General features: G+C 36.9%; 2 protein-coding genes across 5 annotated transcripts in view; both read left to right on the top strand.

Annotated features, from left to right (window-relative positions):
- The window catches only part of RABGAP1 (RAB GTPase activating protein 1), a 171,342-nt gene that overhangs the window by 80,176 nt on the left and 72,426 nt on the right, over positions 1 to 18,740 (top strand). The window contains exon 1 of one of the 3 annotated variants that reach the window (XM_047829200.1): positions 12,969 to 12,987. The exons of the other annotated variants lie outside the window; for them this stretch is intronic. The gene's annotated coding sequence lies outside the window, so the exon portion shown is untranslated. Of the gene's footprint in view, positions 1 to 12,968; positions 12,988 to 18,740 lie in introns of those variants that run through there. 3 annotated transcript variants of the gene reach the window in all.
- GPR21 (G protein-coupled receptor 21) lies at positions 1,123 to 17,244 on the top strand. Of its 2 annotated transcripts, none has more exons than XM_047829206.1 (2): positions 1,123 to 1,295; positions 13,418 to 17,244. In XM_047829206.1, exon 2 carries the CDS (start codon positions 13,810 to 13,812, stop codon positions 14,857 to 14,859), a length of 1,050 nt encoding a protein of 349 aa, XP_047685162.1. In that variant the 5' UTR covers positions 1,123 to 1,295; positions 13,418 to 13,809; the 3' UTR covers positions 14,860 to 17,244. The 2 variants fall into 2 exon arrangements, with proteins under 2 accessions (XP_047685162.1, XP_047685161.1); XM_047829205.1 differs by lacking the exon at positions 1,123 to 1,295 and adding an exon at positions 12,880 to 12,987 and having other exon boundaries at positions 13,418 to 16,102.

Genomic DNA, 18,740 nt, shown 5'->3' with positions numbered 1-18,740 from the left:
TCAAAGAGGTTTTTGCCTGCTTTCTCCTCGAGCATTTTGATGGTTTCCTGTCTTACATTGAGGTCTTTCATCCATTTTCAGTTTATTTTTGTGTATGATGTAAGAAAGTGGTCCAGGTTCATTTTTCTGCATGTCCAGTTTTCCCAGCACCACTTGCTGAAGAGACTGTCTTTTTTCCATTGGATATTCTTTCCTGCTTTGTCAAAGATTAGTTGACCATCCATTTGTGGGTCCATTTCTGGGTTCGCTGTTCTGTTCCATTGATCTGAGTGTCTGTTTCTGTGCCATAGTTTTGATTATTCTTAAACTTCATTTAAATGTAATCATACAATAATGCAGCTCATACCCGTTTGAGTGGGACTTCTTTTGTTCATCTAATTTGGGAGTGTATCAGGAGCCCGTCTTTCTCTTTTTGTTTTCATTTTTTTAATTGCAGAGAGTATTCCATTGTAGAAATAAAGCTCACTTGAAAAAAATCTATTCTGCTATTATAGGTATTTGGTTTTGCTTTGTTCTTTTCCAGTTTTAGCCATTGTGAACAAACCTGCTATGAACATTCTTGCATTTAGCAAATGTTATGGTGTGAATGTTTGTCTCCCTCAAAATTCATGTGGTGAAATTTAATTTCCAAAGTGATGGTATCAGAAGGTAGAGCCTTTGAGGGGCACCTGGGTGGCTCAGTATACTGAGTGTCCGACTCTTGGTTTTGACGTCAGGTTCCACACTAAGCATGGAGACTGCTTGAGATTCTCTCCCTCTCCTTCTGCCCGTCTCTCCCACTCACCTGTGTGTGCGTGCGCGCTCTCTCTCTCTCTCTCTCTAAAAAAAAATGTGGGGCACCTGGGTGGCTCAGTCAGTTAAGCATCCGACTTCAGCTCAGGTCATGATCTTGCGGTTTGTGAGTTCAAGCATCCCATGTTGGGCTCTGTGCTGACAGCTCAGAGCCTGGAGTCTGCTTCTGATTCTGTGTCTCCCTCTCTGCCCCTCCCCTACTCGTGCTCTGTCTCTCTCTCAAAAATAAATTAACATTAAAGAAAACTTTTTTTAAATAAAAAATACGATAAAAAATTTTTTTAAGATGGAGGTAAAGCTTTTGAGAGGTGATTAGGTCATGAGGACAGAGCTCTCATGATAGCAAATAGTGCCCTTATGAAAGAAGCTCTAGAAAGATCCCTCACCACCTTCCATCATTTGAGGGCACAGCAAGAAGTCACCAGTCTGCAGTGAAGGAGAGGGCCTTCATCAGATCCTGACCATGTTGGCACCCTGATCTTGGATTTCTAGCCTCCAAAACTGTAAGCAATAAGTTTCTGCTGTTTTTAAGCCATCCTGTCTGTGGTATTTTGTTATAGCTGTCCAAATGGACTAAAAAAGCAAAGTTTATATATGTTAATCTATGTATATAGACAATAATATTTACATGTATATGTGTGTGTGTGTATATATTTATATATTACTAATTTTAGGAGTTTTTAATTTATTCTGGACATGGGTTCTTTGCCAGGTATATGCTTCATGTTCTTAAATTTTGCATGTAATATTACTTTAGAGGTGTTTTGTTTTGCTGCTTCATAGACTAAATTTATGGCAGGAAACAGTGACTAGATTTATAGAATGAAGCCCCCCAAAACATTACCTTGCAAATAGAATTGATGAACATCTTTGTCGTCACCTTGCTTTAATTATCAAGCTTGTCTTACAAGGGGATATATGTAGGGTTTTTCCCATGTGACTTTTATAATCCAGGGACAGGTTACCTTTCAGCAATAGAAAATACATAGGTATGTATGTATTTTGAAGGTGTTTCTTATTTCTAAAAGTTTTTTTAATATTTATTTATTTTGAGAAAGAGAGAGAGAAAGAGAGCGCACGTGTGCAAGCAGGAGAAGGGCAGAGAGAAAGGGAGACAGAATCCCAAGCAGGCTCCATACTGTCAGCACAGAGCCTGACACGGGGCTCTAACCCATGAACCATGAGATCATGACCTGAGCTGAAACCAAGAGTTGGACGCCTAAACGACTGAGCCACCCAGGCGCCCCAAGGTGTTTCTTATTTCTAAAAGCAGTGGAGTTTGAGGGCACTCTTCTCCCTTTTTTTTTTTTTTAAAGTTTTTTATTTTTTAGGTTTTAAGTTTTTTTAAAGTGAGAACTTCAGATTTTTTTTTTTCATCTCAAGAAGGGAAAAATAGTAGTAGTAGCTGCCCTTTTTGAGCACATATGTCACATGCTGAATTAAACACTTTATAACCATTATGTCATAAATCCAAAGAAAATCCCTGTGAAGTGGTAATTACTATTTCCATTTTAGAAATGAAGAAACAGAGGTTCAGTGAAGCTTAGTAATTTGCTTATAATCATTCACATAGTAAATGATAGAGGCAGAATTTGAACTCAGAGATGACTCTAAAGCTGGTTCTTTTCCATTCTCCCTACTTGTCTATCCTTGAACTTAAAATTTTTTTATACAGCCATGTATGTACTTACACAGAATTTCCTGTAGACACATGAACACATTTGTTTTTATGTGTAGTTTTTTATTCAGTTACTCTTCTATTGGTAGGCATTTACTTTGCTTCCAGATTTTAGCCTCTAAATGATGTTTTACTAAACATACTTAAACACGTTCTAAATCTCTTCTTTTTATGGAAGAGTCTCAGGAGTGTGATTGCTGGATCAAAGGGTGACATGTTTTTTTAAGTGATTATTTAATTTTTATATTTAATTTACTTATGTCCGGCTTGATTTTCGAAAAGGCTGTTGCAGTTTATAGTTCACCAGCGGTGTAGCAAAGTACCTGTTAACCCATATCCCAAATAGTATTAGTTATCAGTAACTATTTAATTTTCTGCTGTCAGTGGATGTAAGTGATACCAGCATATCTTTAGTTTGCAGATCTCTGACTACTGGTAAATGTAAGCAATTTAGTCTTCTGTGAATTACCTCTTCATCTTTTTTAAACATATATTCTCAAAACCAGAGATGGAAGAAGATCACTTAGATAAGATAAAAATTATCAGGGTGCAAGTGTGACTCAGTTGATTAAGCATCTGACTCTTGATTTCTGCTGAAGTCATGGTCAGCTCATGGGATCAAGCACAGAACCTGCTTGGGATTCTCTTTCTCTCCCTGTCTCTCTCTCTGTCCTTCCCCAGCTTGTGCTCACTCTCTCTCTAAATAAATAAATAAACTTAAAAAAAAAATCATTTACCCAAAAAAACTCTGTACTCTATTATGTTTATTAATCCTTTATCTTCTTTATAAATATCTCTCTAAAACTTTAATTCTTTATTGACTTTACTGATGGTTTCATGCCTTACAAAACATTTTCAATTTTTATGTAGAAAAGTGTGTCTTGGTTAAGGTCTCTCCCACCTCTGAGTCTGTAAATGCAATTTCTGAGATTTTCTTGCAAGATTTTTATTGTATATGTTATATATTTATATCTTTAATCCATCTGGAATTTATTTTTGTACATGGCATATGATAGCGGCCCAGTTTTACTTTCTCCCAGATGGATAACCAATTGTGCTACTCTCATTTTCCTGCTGGATAGAACTGCCATCTTTGTTAGATCTTAAATTCTCATATATACTGGGATTGAGTTCTAGATTTTTCTGCTTATTGATCAGTTTGTGTGTCCCTATACCAATACTGTTTTGATTTAAGAGTCTTTGAGTTATCTTTTTTCAAATCTTTCTTCACTGTTTCTTATTCCGTATTTTTTTCTTATCTATTCTTTCATATATTTAATCTTCCATATAACTCTTAAAATCATTTTCTCCAGTCTTACCACCAGTGCCTCCCTGTAAGGTTATATAAGGATTCTAATTTGAATTTTATTTATTTTACATATTAATTTAGGCTATAAGTTACATTGTTATAGTGTCTTTATATCTAAGAGATGGTATGTCTTACCACTTGTTTAGGTCTTATTTTATGTCTGTTAAAGGCTTTAGAGTTGCCTTCATATATATGTCTTGTGCCTTTTTTGTTAAATTTATTCCTAAGAATTATCCTAGAGCATTCTTGCTGTTGCAAATGGAGTATTTTTTTTTTCCTTCTGATTTCTATTTCAAGGACCTAATTGCTACAATAGAGAATAGACATTGGTTTTTTTTAATTCTCTATCCATCTGCCTCTTGATATTTTTATTAGTTCCCCTAATTGGATTCTAGCATCTTTTGAGATTTTCAGGTATGCAGTAATATCAGCAGCAAAAACAGTTGCTTTTTTTCACTGTTCATGCAGACTGTTTGATTTTCTTTGTATGTTAGAAACATCAAGACAGTGTTAAATGATGATGATGATAACTAGCATCCTTATCTAGTTCCTGATTTTACTTAACGTGGTTTTAGGTTTTTTTTTTACTTTTTGGAAAGCATACTGTTCATTTCTTTGGTAAGTCTTAATTTTTATTTTTTTCACTTAAATTTTTTTTGTTTATTTTTAAGAGAGAGAGTGCAAGCAGGGGAGGAGTAGAGAGAGGGGGAGACACAGAATTTGAAGCAGGCTCCAGGCTCTGAGTTATTAGCATAGAGCCCAACACAGGGCTCAAACTCATACAAACCATGAGGTCATGACCTGAGCTAAAGTTGGACGTTTAACCAACTGAGCCACCCAGGTGCCCCTATTTTTTATTTTAAAAAGTTCTTTAATGTTTATTTTTTGAGAGAAAGTGAGGAGGGGAGGGGCAGAGAGAGGATGAGACAAAGAATCTGAAGTAGGCTCCATGCTGTCAGCACAAAGCCCAACACCGGGCTCAAACCCATGAACTGTGAAACGATGAACTGAGCCCAAGTTGGATGCTCAACTGACTGAGCTACCCAGGCGCTCCTGTAGGTTTTATTGTATTTAAGTGATTTTCTTCCATCTCTGGCTTTGAGATTTTATTAGGAATGTCTACTAAATTTTTTTAAGAAGTGTTTTTTTTTCTTTTTTAGCATTTAATGTGATTTTTACAGATTTGTAGTGGAATAGATATATAATCTATCAACATTATGATAGACTTCTTGATACTGAACTATCCTTGGCTTCATGGAATAAATTTCTGCAGACCAGATACTCTTAGATTCTTTGTTTTCTATTCGTTCTGGCCTTTGACCAAAGGCTCCTCAATCTTGATCTCTAGATAGAACTTGTCAGACACATTGGGGAGGAACCTTAATAGGTAATCCATAGGGACTCCCATGGCGCTTTTTTGTAAATTCTCAAGTTGTAAGACTGAGCTGTTTGGGTCTGGTGAATCAAACTGCAGTTGACAATGGAGGGAAAAGGAGACACTTTCTGGTCTCCAACTTCCAGAATCCACTTCTGGCCCTTCTTTCTTTTGATTATTTTTAACCTTTTATGCTATTGACTCTCTATTTATTTATTTATTTATTTAGTTTGCTTAGTAGCAGAAATTTATGTCAAAATTGCTTCCTTTTGTTTCTCATTCCTTTTATAACCACTCAGTCTTGTGTTTTCTGAAACCTGTTTGCTTTATTTTCTCTAGTGGTTTTATTGATAAACTTTTGTTATAAGAATCTTTTGCTATGAATTTCAAGTTTGTATCCAAAATCTAAATTAATAAAAAGTCCATGTAACCATTCTTTACATTTTTAATTGTTTGTCCAAGGGAGGTCCTAGAGGCCCAGCCACATTTTACCAGTCTGGAAATTTAATTTAAATGTCTAATTAAAATTCCATTATTATGCAGATTGTTTTGGTTTTAATTGAAAATATCTTTGGTAGACTTGGCAGTAGTGAAAGATTCAATAATATATAGCCTTAGAACCTAGAATGAAAAGGAAGTCAATTTAGCAAAAAGAGCACTGGCCTTGGAGTTAGGAAGCCTGAGTACTATTCCAGCTCTGCCACTAGCTTATATGAACTCAAATGAGTTCTTGACTTGTGACCATTCACTTACTCTTCTCTTAAATAAGTTTGCTAAAGTAAATGGTTGATTTTCCTTTCAGCTTGAACATGCTGGAAAATTAGATATATAGCATGTTTGAATCCTGCCTCCCAAAATAGCCCATGATTCTGTTTCACAGCCGAGTACTCCTGCTGTCTGCTTCTATAGGAAAATAGGTTTTGAGTAGACTTTTAAAACTATATTGTGTGCTCCCACATAGCAGTTGCTGTAGTAGGCCTGCTATAGACTGAATGTATCCCCCTAAATTTCATGTGTTGAACTCATAACCCCTACAATGTAATGGTATTTGGAGGTGGGCCTTTGGGCGATAACTAGGTCAAAAGAGAGCAGCTCTCATGAATGAGATTAGTATCTTTATCAAAATGACCCCAGTTAGCTCCCTTGCCCCTTCTGCCTTATAAGGACATAGTGAAGATGACCGTGGATCCTGATGGGATGCCAAATCTGCCAACACCTTGATTTTGAACTTCCTAGTCTCCAGAACTGTGCTAAATTTCTGTTGTTTATAAGTTATTCAGTCTGGTATTTTTGCTATAGCAACCTGAATGGACTAAGATACATGTTCTTCAAATTGGTATTTATGAAAATAATTTCAGGTCTCTATATCCTATCTCTGTAATATCATGTCTCCTGTAGTGAGTTTCTGTAAGTCATATCTGCCCAGGGAGTTCTAAAGGTTTCCTGAATTATAAGACTGGAAACATAATAGGCTTGATCATATTAAATTACCTGATTTTTGATAATTTTTGATCTACATATAGGCAATTTCATATGCATCGACCTAATAAATAGGTGAATTAAACTGGGATTACCTAGAATTACCTAGAATTACCATACTAGGGCTTTACTTGAAAGATCTTCATTCAGAATTGCCTGTTGTCTTATTAGACATTTGTTGTTTAGTCAGCCATAAATACCTTTGAAAGCCTGCTTGATGTCAGCCTTGTGCTAGGCTTCATGGATATGCCAAGAATAAAATATACCTGCTCCCTGTTTGGGAAAGACTATGGTTTACTGAGGGAAACAAACAATTAACTAACCAATTACAGTAAAGTTGTATGAGAGTTACAGAAGAGAAAATACATATTGTTGTGTGGCACATGACAAGGACTTCTCATCTAAGGATTTGAAAAGGTCTCTTGTTCAGAAATTACCAAAGAAGGGGATTGTTGGGCTGGGATAGGGTGCTTTGTGGCATGTGTGATGTTAAAAATCAGTGGGAAAGCATGTGCCCAGGGGTGTGAGAGAGCTTGGCAATTTCATAGAGTGTGAAAGGAAATAAGGCCAGAAAACATAGGTAGGGGCCAGATCTTCGAAAGCTTAAATAAGTCATATTTGAGATTTCTGGCAGTAGAAAGTCATTGAAGCATTTTAAGCAGACAAATCATATTCACATTTAGAAGGCAGTATGCAAAGTGGATTGGAGTATATGTCTGAAGCCAAATTGTCTTGATTCAAATCCCAGTTATACTATATTTAAGCCATTGACATTGGGCAGTTTAACATTAGACTTGTGTTTCCTTATCTGTAAAATGAGAGGATAATTGTACCTTATTTGTAGAGTTGTTAGAATGAACTTAGACAAAACATTAGGTACAATTTATAACCCATAGTAAGTATAAATTATTGCTTAGTTACTGCTGTTGTTTGTGTTACTATTATAGAATGGTCATTCCAGTTACTTGAATTAGAATGGAGTAAGACTAATTGAAGCAAAACCTGTTAGTGAGTTAGGCAAGAGATGATTGTGACTTGGATCAGAGCAGTGGCAGAAGGGATAAAGAAAGATATTATTTGAGAAGTTTCAGAGATAATACAATCTTTGGAACTTAATGATTGACTGAATATAAGAGATGAGAGGAGTAAAAGAAGAGTCAAAGGCCCTCAAATTTGTTCTGGAATGACATTGGTACATACATACCCACATTAGCTGCACTAAAATAATATGTTAATTAAATAAATCCACATTTAAACCTCATTTTTACCTAATAATAAGTAATGCCCAGAAGTGAATCTTACAGATTAGGGGAACTGAGATTGATCCTTTCTCATCTATAATCATTAAGCCACTGAATAGGTTGAGAGAAGTATAAATATAATTTGGACAGTTTTTGTTTCATCTTTCTGTCTTATTTCTTTTTTAGTTCTCTTTGTTGTTTTAATTATTTAGTATTAGGTTGATCCATACAGAAGTTACCAGTTTTATAGATCAGAAAATCTTTAACCAGAAATGAAATGGTTAAATGTTGGCCATCTTTACATGGTTCATCCAGTTATATTCTCATTCTGTAGGATTTTTTTTTTTTTTTTTTTTTTTTTTGAGACAGAGAGAGACAAGACAGGGAGAGGGGCAAAAAGAGAGAGAGAGGATCTTAAGCAGGCTCCACACTCAACACAAAGCCTTATTATGCAGGGCTCAATCCCATGACCCTGGGATCATGACCTGAGCCAAAATCAAGAGTCAGATGCTCAACCAACTGAGCCACCCAGGTGCCCCTAATCGGGGCTCCAAGGGTCCATTCTGAGTTGAATTGACCATTAAAAACTGGAAGAAAATTGATGTGATGGCATAAGGACAGGTGGAACTGAACCCCATGAAGTAGGTGACTTAAACTTGGCATCATCCATTCAATGTGGCTCTGGGAGGACATCTTGTGGCCAGAGTTTTTGTTAACTTTACCAAAACGGACATGTTATATATTATTTTGGCTGTTTTTTGAAAACCTAATTATAAGACTAGTGCAATTGGCCCTTGACCAATGTGTGAGTTAGAGGGCATGAGCCACCACACATTTGAAAAACCGTAACTTTGGACTTCCCCAAAACTTAACTACTAATAGCCTACTGTGGACTGGAGGCCTTACCAGTAGCATAAACAGTTGATTAGCACATGTTTTATGTGTGTATTAAATACTGCATTCTTATAATAAAGTAAGCTAGAGAAAAGGAAATGTTATTTAAATCATAAGGAAGTGAAAATATGTTTATAGTACTATACCGTATTTATTGAAAAAAATCCACTTATAAGTGGATCCATGTAGTTTAAACCCATGTTGTTCAAGGGTCAACTCTACAAAGAAATTAGGAAATCCTTGGGGCGCCTGGGTGGCGCAGTCGGTTAAGCGTCCGACTTCAGCCAGGTCACGATCTCGCGGTCCGTGAGTTCGAGCCCCGCGTCGGGCTCTGGGCTGATGGCTCAGAGCCTGGAGCCTGTTTCCGATTCTGTGTCTCCCTCTCTCTCTGCCCCTCCCCCGTTCATGCTCTGTCTCTCTCTGTCCCAAGAATAAATAAACGTTGAAAAAAAAATTAAAAAAAAAAGAAATTAGGAAATCCAGAAAATACAGAAAAACGTAAAGAAAATTAAAAATCATTTTTAATCCCAACTACCATCCACTGAAAAGTAGAGCTGATTTCCAGTGTTTCCTTCCAAACATTCATATACACACACACACACACACACACACACACACACACACACATATACACACACACTATACACACACACACACACACACATACATACACACACACAAAGAAATGCTATTTTTTAAAAAAATTGTATCTATATCTATACACATATATACATACATAAGAGACTGCATTATTTTAAAAAAGAAATGTATAACGGATGGAGCTAGTATTATGCTGAACGAAATAAGAGAACCATATGATTTCACTCGTATGTGGAATTTAAGAAACAAAATAAACAAGCAAACCAAGAAACAGGCCTCTTAGCTATAAACAACTAAGTGATGATTACCAGAGGGGAGGTAGGTGGGGCATGGGTTAAATAGGTGATAAACACCAGATGTTGTATGGAAATGTTGAATCACAGTATTGTACACCTGAAACTACTATTACACTGTAAATTAACTGGAATTTAAATTAAAACTTAACAAGGAAATATATATATAGATTTTTTTTGAAGACATAGACTTATTGTCACCTTATGTCATTAACTTCGTGTCTTTTGAAGAAAGTGTTTTTCTTTGATCTGAAACAAAACATTTAACTCTTGATTGATTTGATAAAGTACTGCTCTCAGGCTTTTTTTTTTTTTTTTTTGAGTTTCCTATATGAATATTTTGATTATAGCCCCAAGAGAAATTTTACTAAAACAGAAATGAAGTTGGAAGAACTATTATTATGCTAGTGATAGTAATGTAATAGCTTGTATTTTTTTATTACGTTTTTAATTCTTTAAAGTAATCAGCCAACACAGTGTCTTTTTTATCACCATAATTGTCTAGTTTTATACATGAGACGCCTGAGATGAAGAGAGAATAAGTTACATGACAGAATTCACAAGTAGTTAGAAAAGTTTATACTACTGACTTTGAATGCTTTTTTTATTTATTGAAATATAACTCAGAAATCTTTCCTTTTTTCATTCAATATTAAGCACTCAAACAATGAGACTTCAAAAATAAAGTCTGTGGTAAATGTATAGAATAGTGAATAACCTGGTTTGTCTGGAAGGCAAGGTATTGGGGAGGGGGGTGGAATAGTGAGATCAGATTGGAAAGGCAATAGGGAGCCATTGACTCTTCTTAAACTTTGGATACCATAATAAAGCAAATGCTATTGGATATTTAGGCAGAAATGAATAGATCAGAAAAATGAACAAGACTAGAAGCCCAGACAATATTTAATGATGGCCTGAAGTATTAAAAACTGAATTAAGAGCCACCATAGAAATAGATTCCCGGGAATCTGGTGAGGGGGAGAGAGTGGTCAAAATGATTCCTAGGTTTCATAACTGAGTGCCTAGGAAAAAAGAATGTTGGAAAAAAAAAAAAGAGGGTGATTTGTTGAGGAAAATGATTTTAATTTTGGACATGCTGTGGTTGAAGTCTACAGGATGTCCAGGTGGAAGATGTATATATAGAGTAGCAGGCAGATTAGAAATGGAAAAGAATGCTCAGGAGTGAAGTCAGGACTGGAAACATATAGGCAGAGAAATCATTAGTGGAGAGGGAATAATTGATGCCATATCACCATTCTATCTTTTCAGATACTTTCACTGCCTTGCATATGTATAGTCTTAATGCATTTGAGGAATGTGTGACAACAAAGTATCCAAGTGACTGTTGTGGGCCTCAGACCTGGGCATTCACAATAAGAGAAGCCCTTTAGGTATCAGAGGACCCCATCGTCAAGCAGTACAACATGGTTGGCGGAAAAGCACAGACTACTTAGGAAGGATATTTTAATTGAGAAGAAAAAGAGTAAAGTTATATACTCTCTATATGCTAAGTATTGATAAGCCCTTTGTATGTATACCCTGTCGCCTTTATTTTGCAACAACTCTGTAAAGTAGGAAGTACTTTATTTTTATAAATGATGAAACTTGAGTGTAAAAGAGGCTAAGTAATATAAGAGCAAGGATTTGAATCAGATGGGTGTTCAGTGCCATAGGGTTTTTTTTTCTATGCCACATTTTGCTATGTTCTCCAGTAAGACCTGTCAAATATATCTCTCAAGCTTATGTGCAATACGTTCTTCAGTTTCTTGCCTTCATGTAATAAGCACAGTGCTTTTGATCTTAAAATATAATTAATTCAGTTCTGATCATGGGTGGCTGTTTGCTTTCAATGAGAAAGCACATATGTAAAGCAAAAGTTAAAATTGGATCAGATAATGTGTATCTCTGTCCAGGTGTGCCGACTTTATAGAATACTTAGAAATGCCAACATTAGTTTATTTTCTTTTACTCTATTGGGTATGTGGAACTTTATTTAGAAGAATAAATTGAGAGTCCAAAGACACCTGGAGGAAAAAATGCTAAAAAACACATTTCTAATTAGCTGAAAATTGTCACTACCAGAAGAGCCACAATGTAACTCCAACTTGCATTGTTTTTTTTGTTTTTTTTTGGTTTTTTTTTTTTTTATTTTTTTTTCAACATTTATTTATTTTTGGGACAGAGAGAGACAGAGCATGATCGGGGTAGGGGCAGAGAGAGAAGGAGACACAGAATTGGAAACAGGCTCCAGGCTCTGAGCCATCAGCCCAGAGCCTGACGCGGGGCTCGAACTCACGGGCCGCAAGATCGTGACCTGGCTGAAGTCGGACGCTTAACCGACTGCGCCACCCAGGTGCCCCCAACTTGCATTGTTTTAAGTAAGCACAAACAAGATTGTGTAATCTAAGATACATAAGCTAATTTGTACTGTGCATTTTACAGTTTTAAAGCCTGAGTGGAAATGGGTATATTTACTTGTCCATCATTTGTTTGTATATTTGTGTACCTGCTTCTCAGTAAACTAGAAGCAAGAAATGGTATCTCAAAACTGTAGAGGAGTATTGAATACAGAAACAACATGATTGTGTGCTGTTTCCTCAGTATTCAAAATGAGTGAAGTTTTCTTTATTTTTTCTCTTGAAAAACTGATTGTTTGCTTTATTTTTGTCATCTATCTTAAAATTGGCCAGTATCCAGTGAATTGTGAGAGAAAATGCTAAATATTTAGCCTTCTAGCTAGAACTTCTTGTGCTGCTAAATTATGATTTCTCAGTTGCCCCGCACTGTTAGCACACTTTCATTCTTTAACATTGCTCTTTGTTCCTGAGGAAAATGCTATAAGAAAATAGGAATTTCCTCTCACCATTACGCCTCTGGCAGTGTGTTTCCATCTAATTCCTGGCTGGCACTCTGTCCAGGTTGCAACCCCTTCTCATTACTAGCAGAGTCTAAATTCTGCTCATCTACTAAAAGGGGGATTCCAGACAGACGAGGAAACAGCTTTCAAACACTGCACTGCAGGCATATTAAGTTATTCCCCCAATGTGCAGTCGGGAAATCAGGGACCACTTCTCTGGCGATGAATTCTAATGAGCTGCTAAAGATGCCGAAGGGTGTGTGCACACAGGCGTTTTCTTTCCCCTCCCCCCTTCTTCCTTTTCCCAAGCCCCCTCTTCTCCCCGTTTCCCCTCCTCCTCCTCCTTTATCCCCTCCCTCTGTGTCTCAGTTCTGCAGTAAACGGGGCTGAGGCACATTCCTGCACTGCAAGGCTTTCTCTTAAGGATGTTTTGTGGCTTTTGTTTGGATTGCAGCATGCAGAATTACAGGTAACACTTTGGAATTGAGCTAGACAGATAAATTCTGTTGAAATGTTTTCGAAGAGGTGAAATAATTACATTGGAATCAGTGAAGAAAATGAGCTAATTCTATTAGTGGTAGTTATAGTAAGATATTTTCAGAAATGCCATAAGCAGATTCTTTTTCTCCCCCGAAAGGCTCAAATGAGAGGAAATGGGATTAGATTGATCTGGCTTGTGATTGATTTTGTTTTATGTTGATCATGAAACTTGCTGTTGTTTCTCTTCCTCTGTAAAGTAAGGACCAGTTATGTGGGGTGCTGCTGAGAGTAGCCATGAATAGTTGTACCGGGTGGGGTGGGATGGAGTGGGAGGGTTGATACTAGCCTGAGCTAGCCAGGTTCTTTGATTAGGGCATTGGATGCAAAATGTAAAATGCTCTCTCCTTTTCTTCTATCAGCTGTTCAGAGGAGACTCATTACAACTCTTGCTGAAGCTCCTAATCTTCCTCCCTTCTCTTCTGCCCCTAACCCCTACCCTCATTGGCCTGAAGACAATGTACCCAGAGTTTGCCTTACTCCCCTGGCGCTATATGTATGGTAAACCTGGTACTATGGTCACATCTGGGACTGGCCAGACAACTGCTGCTGGTTCTCCCTATTCCAAGAAGGATTTAAAGGGGAATTACACTGCAGGCAATGCACCAGAGCAGCATCAGGAGCTTGGGGACTAAGGCTCCTCTGGCATTATTACAGACACACAGAGCTGACCGCAATGACAGCAGCTGCTCCTTTGAACTGTTGGCAGCAGCCAAGCGGCAGCATGAAGTGAGAGATCACTCCTGAGCTCAAGATGAACTCTACCTTGGATGGTAATCAGAGCAGCCGCCCTTTTTGCCTCTTGACATTTGGCTATTTGGAAACTGTCAATTTTTGCCTTTTGGAAGTATTGATTATTGTCTTTCTCACCGTATTGATTATTTCTGGCAACATCATTGTGATTTTTGTATTTCACTGTGCACCTTTGTTGAACCACCATACTACAAGTTATTTTATTCAGACTATGGCATATGCTGACCTCTTGGTTGGGGTAAGCTGCTTGGTCCCTTCTTTATCACTCCTCCACTACCCCCTCCCAGTAGAGGAGTCTTTGACTTGCCAGGTATTTGGTTTTGTAGTATCAGTTCTGAAGAGTGTCTCCATGGCCTCTCTGGCCTGTATCAGCATCGATAGATATATTGCCATCACTAAACCTTTAACCTATAATACTCTGGTTACACCTTGGAGACTACGCCTGTGTATTTTCCTGATTTGGCTATATTCCACCCTGGTCTTCCTGCCTTCCTTTTTCCACTGGGGCAAACCTGGATATCATGGAGATGTGTTTCAGTGGTGTGCAGAGTCCTGGCACACCGACCCCTACTTCACCCTGTTCATCGTGATGATGTTATATGCCCCGGCAGCCCTCATTGTGTGCTTCACCTATTTCAACATCTTCCGCATCTGCCAACAGCACACAAAGGAAATCAGCGAAAGGCAAGCCCGCTTCAGCAACCAGAGTGGGGAGACTGGGGAGGTGCAGAGCTGTTCCGATAAGCGCTATGCCATGGTCCTGTTCCGAATTACTAGTGTATTTTACATCCTCTGGTTGCCATACATCATCTACTTCTTATTGGAGAGCTCCACTGGCCACAGCAACCGCTTCGCATCCTTCTTGACCACCTGGCTTGCTATTAGTAACAGTTTCTGTAACTGTGTCATTTATAGTCTCTCCAACAGTGTCTTCCAAAGGGGACTAAAGCGCCTCTCAGGGGCCATGTGTACTTCTTGTGCAAGTCAGACCATAGCTAAGGACCCTTACACAGTTAGGAGCAAAGACCCCCTTAACGGATGCCATATCTGAAGTGATTCAGATATTGGATCACTGTGTGTGTGTGTGTGTGTGTGTGTGTGTGTGTGTGTGTGTGTGTGTGTGTGTGTTTCCTTTTTATCTCTTTGTATCCCTAGCTTACTAGGAGATCTGGGACAAAATAATTCAACTCTAAGCAGTAGCAAACAAATGATCCATTGAACATACCTTCTAAGTTTGCAGAAATTATTTTCTAAAAAGTGCTTTGAATCAGAGAATCAGGATCATGAAAATAAATTGCTCTTGGTTCCAGTTTTTGTAATGTCATGGAAATGATGACATTTTGAAGATTTAAAATAAATAAAACCATATCTAACACCTCTCTTCAGCTGGCATGACTGAACCTGGGTGTGAAAAGCGTCAGCATTTTTAAAAAGTCATTTTCCTGTCGCTTTTCTAGGCTCTTTCTGTTTGGGCTTCATGTGCAATTGAATTCTTTTAAGGGGAATATTAAAAAATAGTGATGAATTAACAGGATTTAAATTTTGCTTTATATATGCCAAAGTAGAACTACACTGCAGATTTCAGCACTGTCATTTAGAAAGCCAAATGTTTTATGTTTTAGGTCTTCTCTTGAGAGAATTCTCAATACATATTGTTGAATAACATGAACACCTAAGTGTTAATTTTAGAATTTTGCAGTGCACCATGAGTGAAGCAAAAAGGCAGTCAATTCATACAATTTAGGAAAAATTGAGCTACTTTCTGTGGCATGCTTCATGGGGATCTAAAGAAATGTGTGCATGGAAAGTGATTGCGCTGTAGTGTTTTTGCCCATGCCTTTGTGTGTGTGTGTATTGAAAATGTTTGAATTTAGATTTCTCTTTACAGCAAAGTGTATTTTAATAAGCTGAAAAACAAATGATAGGTTAATGGCTGCCATTTTTATAATGGTGAAAATATATAGAAATGAATTTTTAGTAGTCTTCTTTTTTTTTAATCCACAAACTTTGAAATGTCAGAATATCTGGGAGAAAAGGATGTCCTAATAAGCAACTGAGTGAGAAAATATACTGTATATTTAACTAGTTCCTTTTTTAAATAGAAGGGGATTGAGATGTTCTCTTTGTGGCTAAATGGAATCAACAAAGTAGCATCTAATCTTTTTAAAAGCATTTTTTTGGTGTTAAGAAATGCACATTTGAATGCGAGAAGGAGAAATTCGGATTAAGTCTCTTTTATTGCTCTTCTCTTTCTGGACAAAAAAATCCTTTGATGTAACAGTTCTTTACTTAGTCTTTTTTTTTTTTTTTTAAAGCCAAAGTACTAGCAAAATCTATAGGATTTTTATTATTTATTCTGTAGAATTATTGAAAGTGCTGTGTATTGTATGTACTGGTGATGTTTTGTTCTTCAAGTGATTATCTTTAGAACAAGAAGTTTATTTTTCTAAAAGGAGAGAAGGATTTCCCAGCAGCTCCAGGCATGAGAGTATTTCCTCTGCTTTTCTACTGGTTTTAATGTTTTGGAAGTCTTCAGGGGGCTTATGTGATCTCTGCCTTTGGCTAGATGTTATAATCTGAATACAACAATGGTATTCAGTGAGATGGAAGAAACCCAAGGGAAATGGGTAAAGTGGAGTTTTGAATCCAACAAAGGATGCAGATATTTATAAAACAGGCAAATAGGCTTTGGTTTTCTGTCATGATATTAGAAAACCTACTACCCCTTTTAATATAAAGGGCAGCATTCTTAACGATTTTAGGTCTTAGATTTTACCTTCAAATGTGTGCTCTACTTTAAACTTTTTTATTTTAAGTGAATAAGTATTACATAAACATTTAAATTTCAGATTCTGAATTCTTCCCAAAAGCTTCCTTGCTCTTTATATTTAGTACTAAAAAACTTGACTCTAAGCTGTTTCAGTATTTAGAACTCATGTTGAAATTGCAAGTTATATTAGCAGTGGCTCTGTTAAGTTGCCATTTGAATTGAGAAACCTTTTCTCTTGGATTTTGAGAAATGGTTATGCATATTTCTCCTTTATTTACATGCCACAAATCTAAAGAAAAACAAAGTTTCCTTTTTCTTCATACATGTTGGAGAAAGTAACCTGTTCAGATTTGCAGTTTGCTTGTGAGTTTTAGTTTAGCAAAGATGAGAATCTTAAAGATTAATTTTTATAAAAAACTGATGTTAAATCGGTGGAGTTTTGCTTTTGGGGGATGCTGAGCCCTTTTAATTTTTTCCTGCAGTAGCATTCCATCTTGTGAGAAAGAGAAAACTCTTTGAGAAAGATCTTATGGAAATTTTATGGAAAGACCACTGGAAGTGGCTAACCAAGCTGATCTTTTTTTTTAAATTTTTAAATTTATTATTTTTTTTAATTTACATCCAAATTAGTTAACATATAGTGCAACAATGATTTCAGGCGTAGATTCCTTAGTGCCCCTTACCTGTTTAGCCCATCCCCCCTCCCACAACCCCTCCAGTAACCCTCAGTTTGTTCTCCATATTTATGAGTCTCTTCTGTTTTGTCCCCCTCCCAGTTTTTATATTATTTTTACTTCCCTTCCCTTATGTTCATCTGTTTTGTCTCTTAAAGTCCTCATATGAGTGAAGTCATATGGTATTTGTCTTTCTCTGAGTAATTTCGTCAAGCTGATCTTTTAATGACTCAAAAGACACCTCTTTTAATAAGAGCTTTTGTTAACAGATTTTTACATTTTTATCCTGGTACCAAATTTAGATGTTATTAGAAATACTTTTTTCACATAAGAATCTCTGTCAGCGTCTCAGCCTAAAACTAGAGACTCCATACACTAATTTTATTTTTCAACGTTTATTTATTTTTGGGACAGAGAGAGACAGAGCATGAACGGGGGAGGGGCAGAGAGAGAGGGAGACACAGAATCGGAAACAGGCTCCAGGCTCTGAGCCATCAGCCCAGAGCCTGACGCGGGGCTCGAACTCCCGGACCGCGAGATCGTGACCTGGCTGAAGTCGGACGCTTAACCGACTGCGCCACCCAGGCGCCCCTACATACACTAATTTTAAAGAAAAATCCCCCCATTCCCCCCACTGGTAAACCTGCTTAATACTAGATGTCTTTCCAGTTTATCTGTCTTCATTGGACTGTATAAAGTCTACGTTTTCTTCCAGTTACCAGTTCTTTTCTCACATTCATTGATTGTCTATACTGCCTTTTAATTTTTATTTTCTTGTGTGTGTGCATGTTAGGGGAGAACGGGGTGAGCCTGGATGTCCTGGATGTCAGCAGTCAATCTTTAGTGGCTAGGGGCATTTTCTATGTGATACATTTGGATAGTTCATATTAAAGTAACCTTTTCATCTTGGCATACTTAGTGCAACATTTGATGACGTTTGGTTTAAATACCAATCTTGCTAGTTCAGAATGAAAAAAAAGTATATTTTTAGATTCAATTACCTTGGGCTTTGGCAAGACAGTGCATTTAACTATATATGGTATGTGACTGATATCAGAGGAAGCACAAGCTTTTGGTAATTGTGTTGAAATTATTTCATAGTAAATGTTCAGATAAGACAATACTAATTGTTACATTTGTAAATTAGTTATACGTTTTTATACAGTGATTTCAGAGAAGATGTTTTTTTTTCCTCTTAGAGCAGAAAAGCAGCTGCAAAAGGACAAGTGGTCTACTTTAATGAAAGAACTGTCTTACACCAGAAAGGATATTTGAATTTTTCATGGATCTGTTGACTCCCAAATTCCATTTTGTAAAGGGTTTTCCTTAAGCTTTATTGCTGGATGAATTTCTTTTTTGAGCCTTTTCTAATGGCTTTTCCTTTTTACTTGAATAATGGTCTCAGTATTTTAAGGATTGGGAAAACTTGAATTTTTATACTATAAATGCATTGTCCACTCACTCTTTGAACTTGAAAATGAAGCAACA

This window comes from Prionailurus viverrinus, chromosome D4, assembly GCF_022837055.1.
Source record: "Prionailurus viverrinus isolate Anna chromosome D4, UM_Priviv_1.0, whole genome shotgun sequence".
NCBI lineage: Eukaryota > Metazoa > Chordata > Mammalia > Carnivora > Felidae > Prionailurus > Prionailurus viverrinus.
The sequence above is the reverse complement of the archived record's forward strand: the minus strand, read 5'-3'. Positions and strand labels throughout refer to the sequence as shown.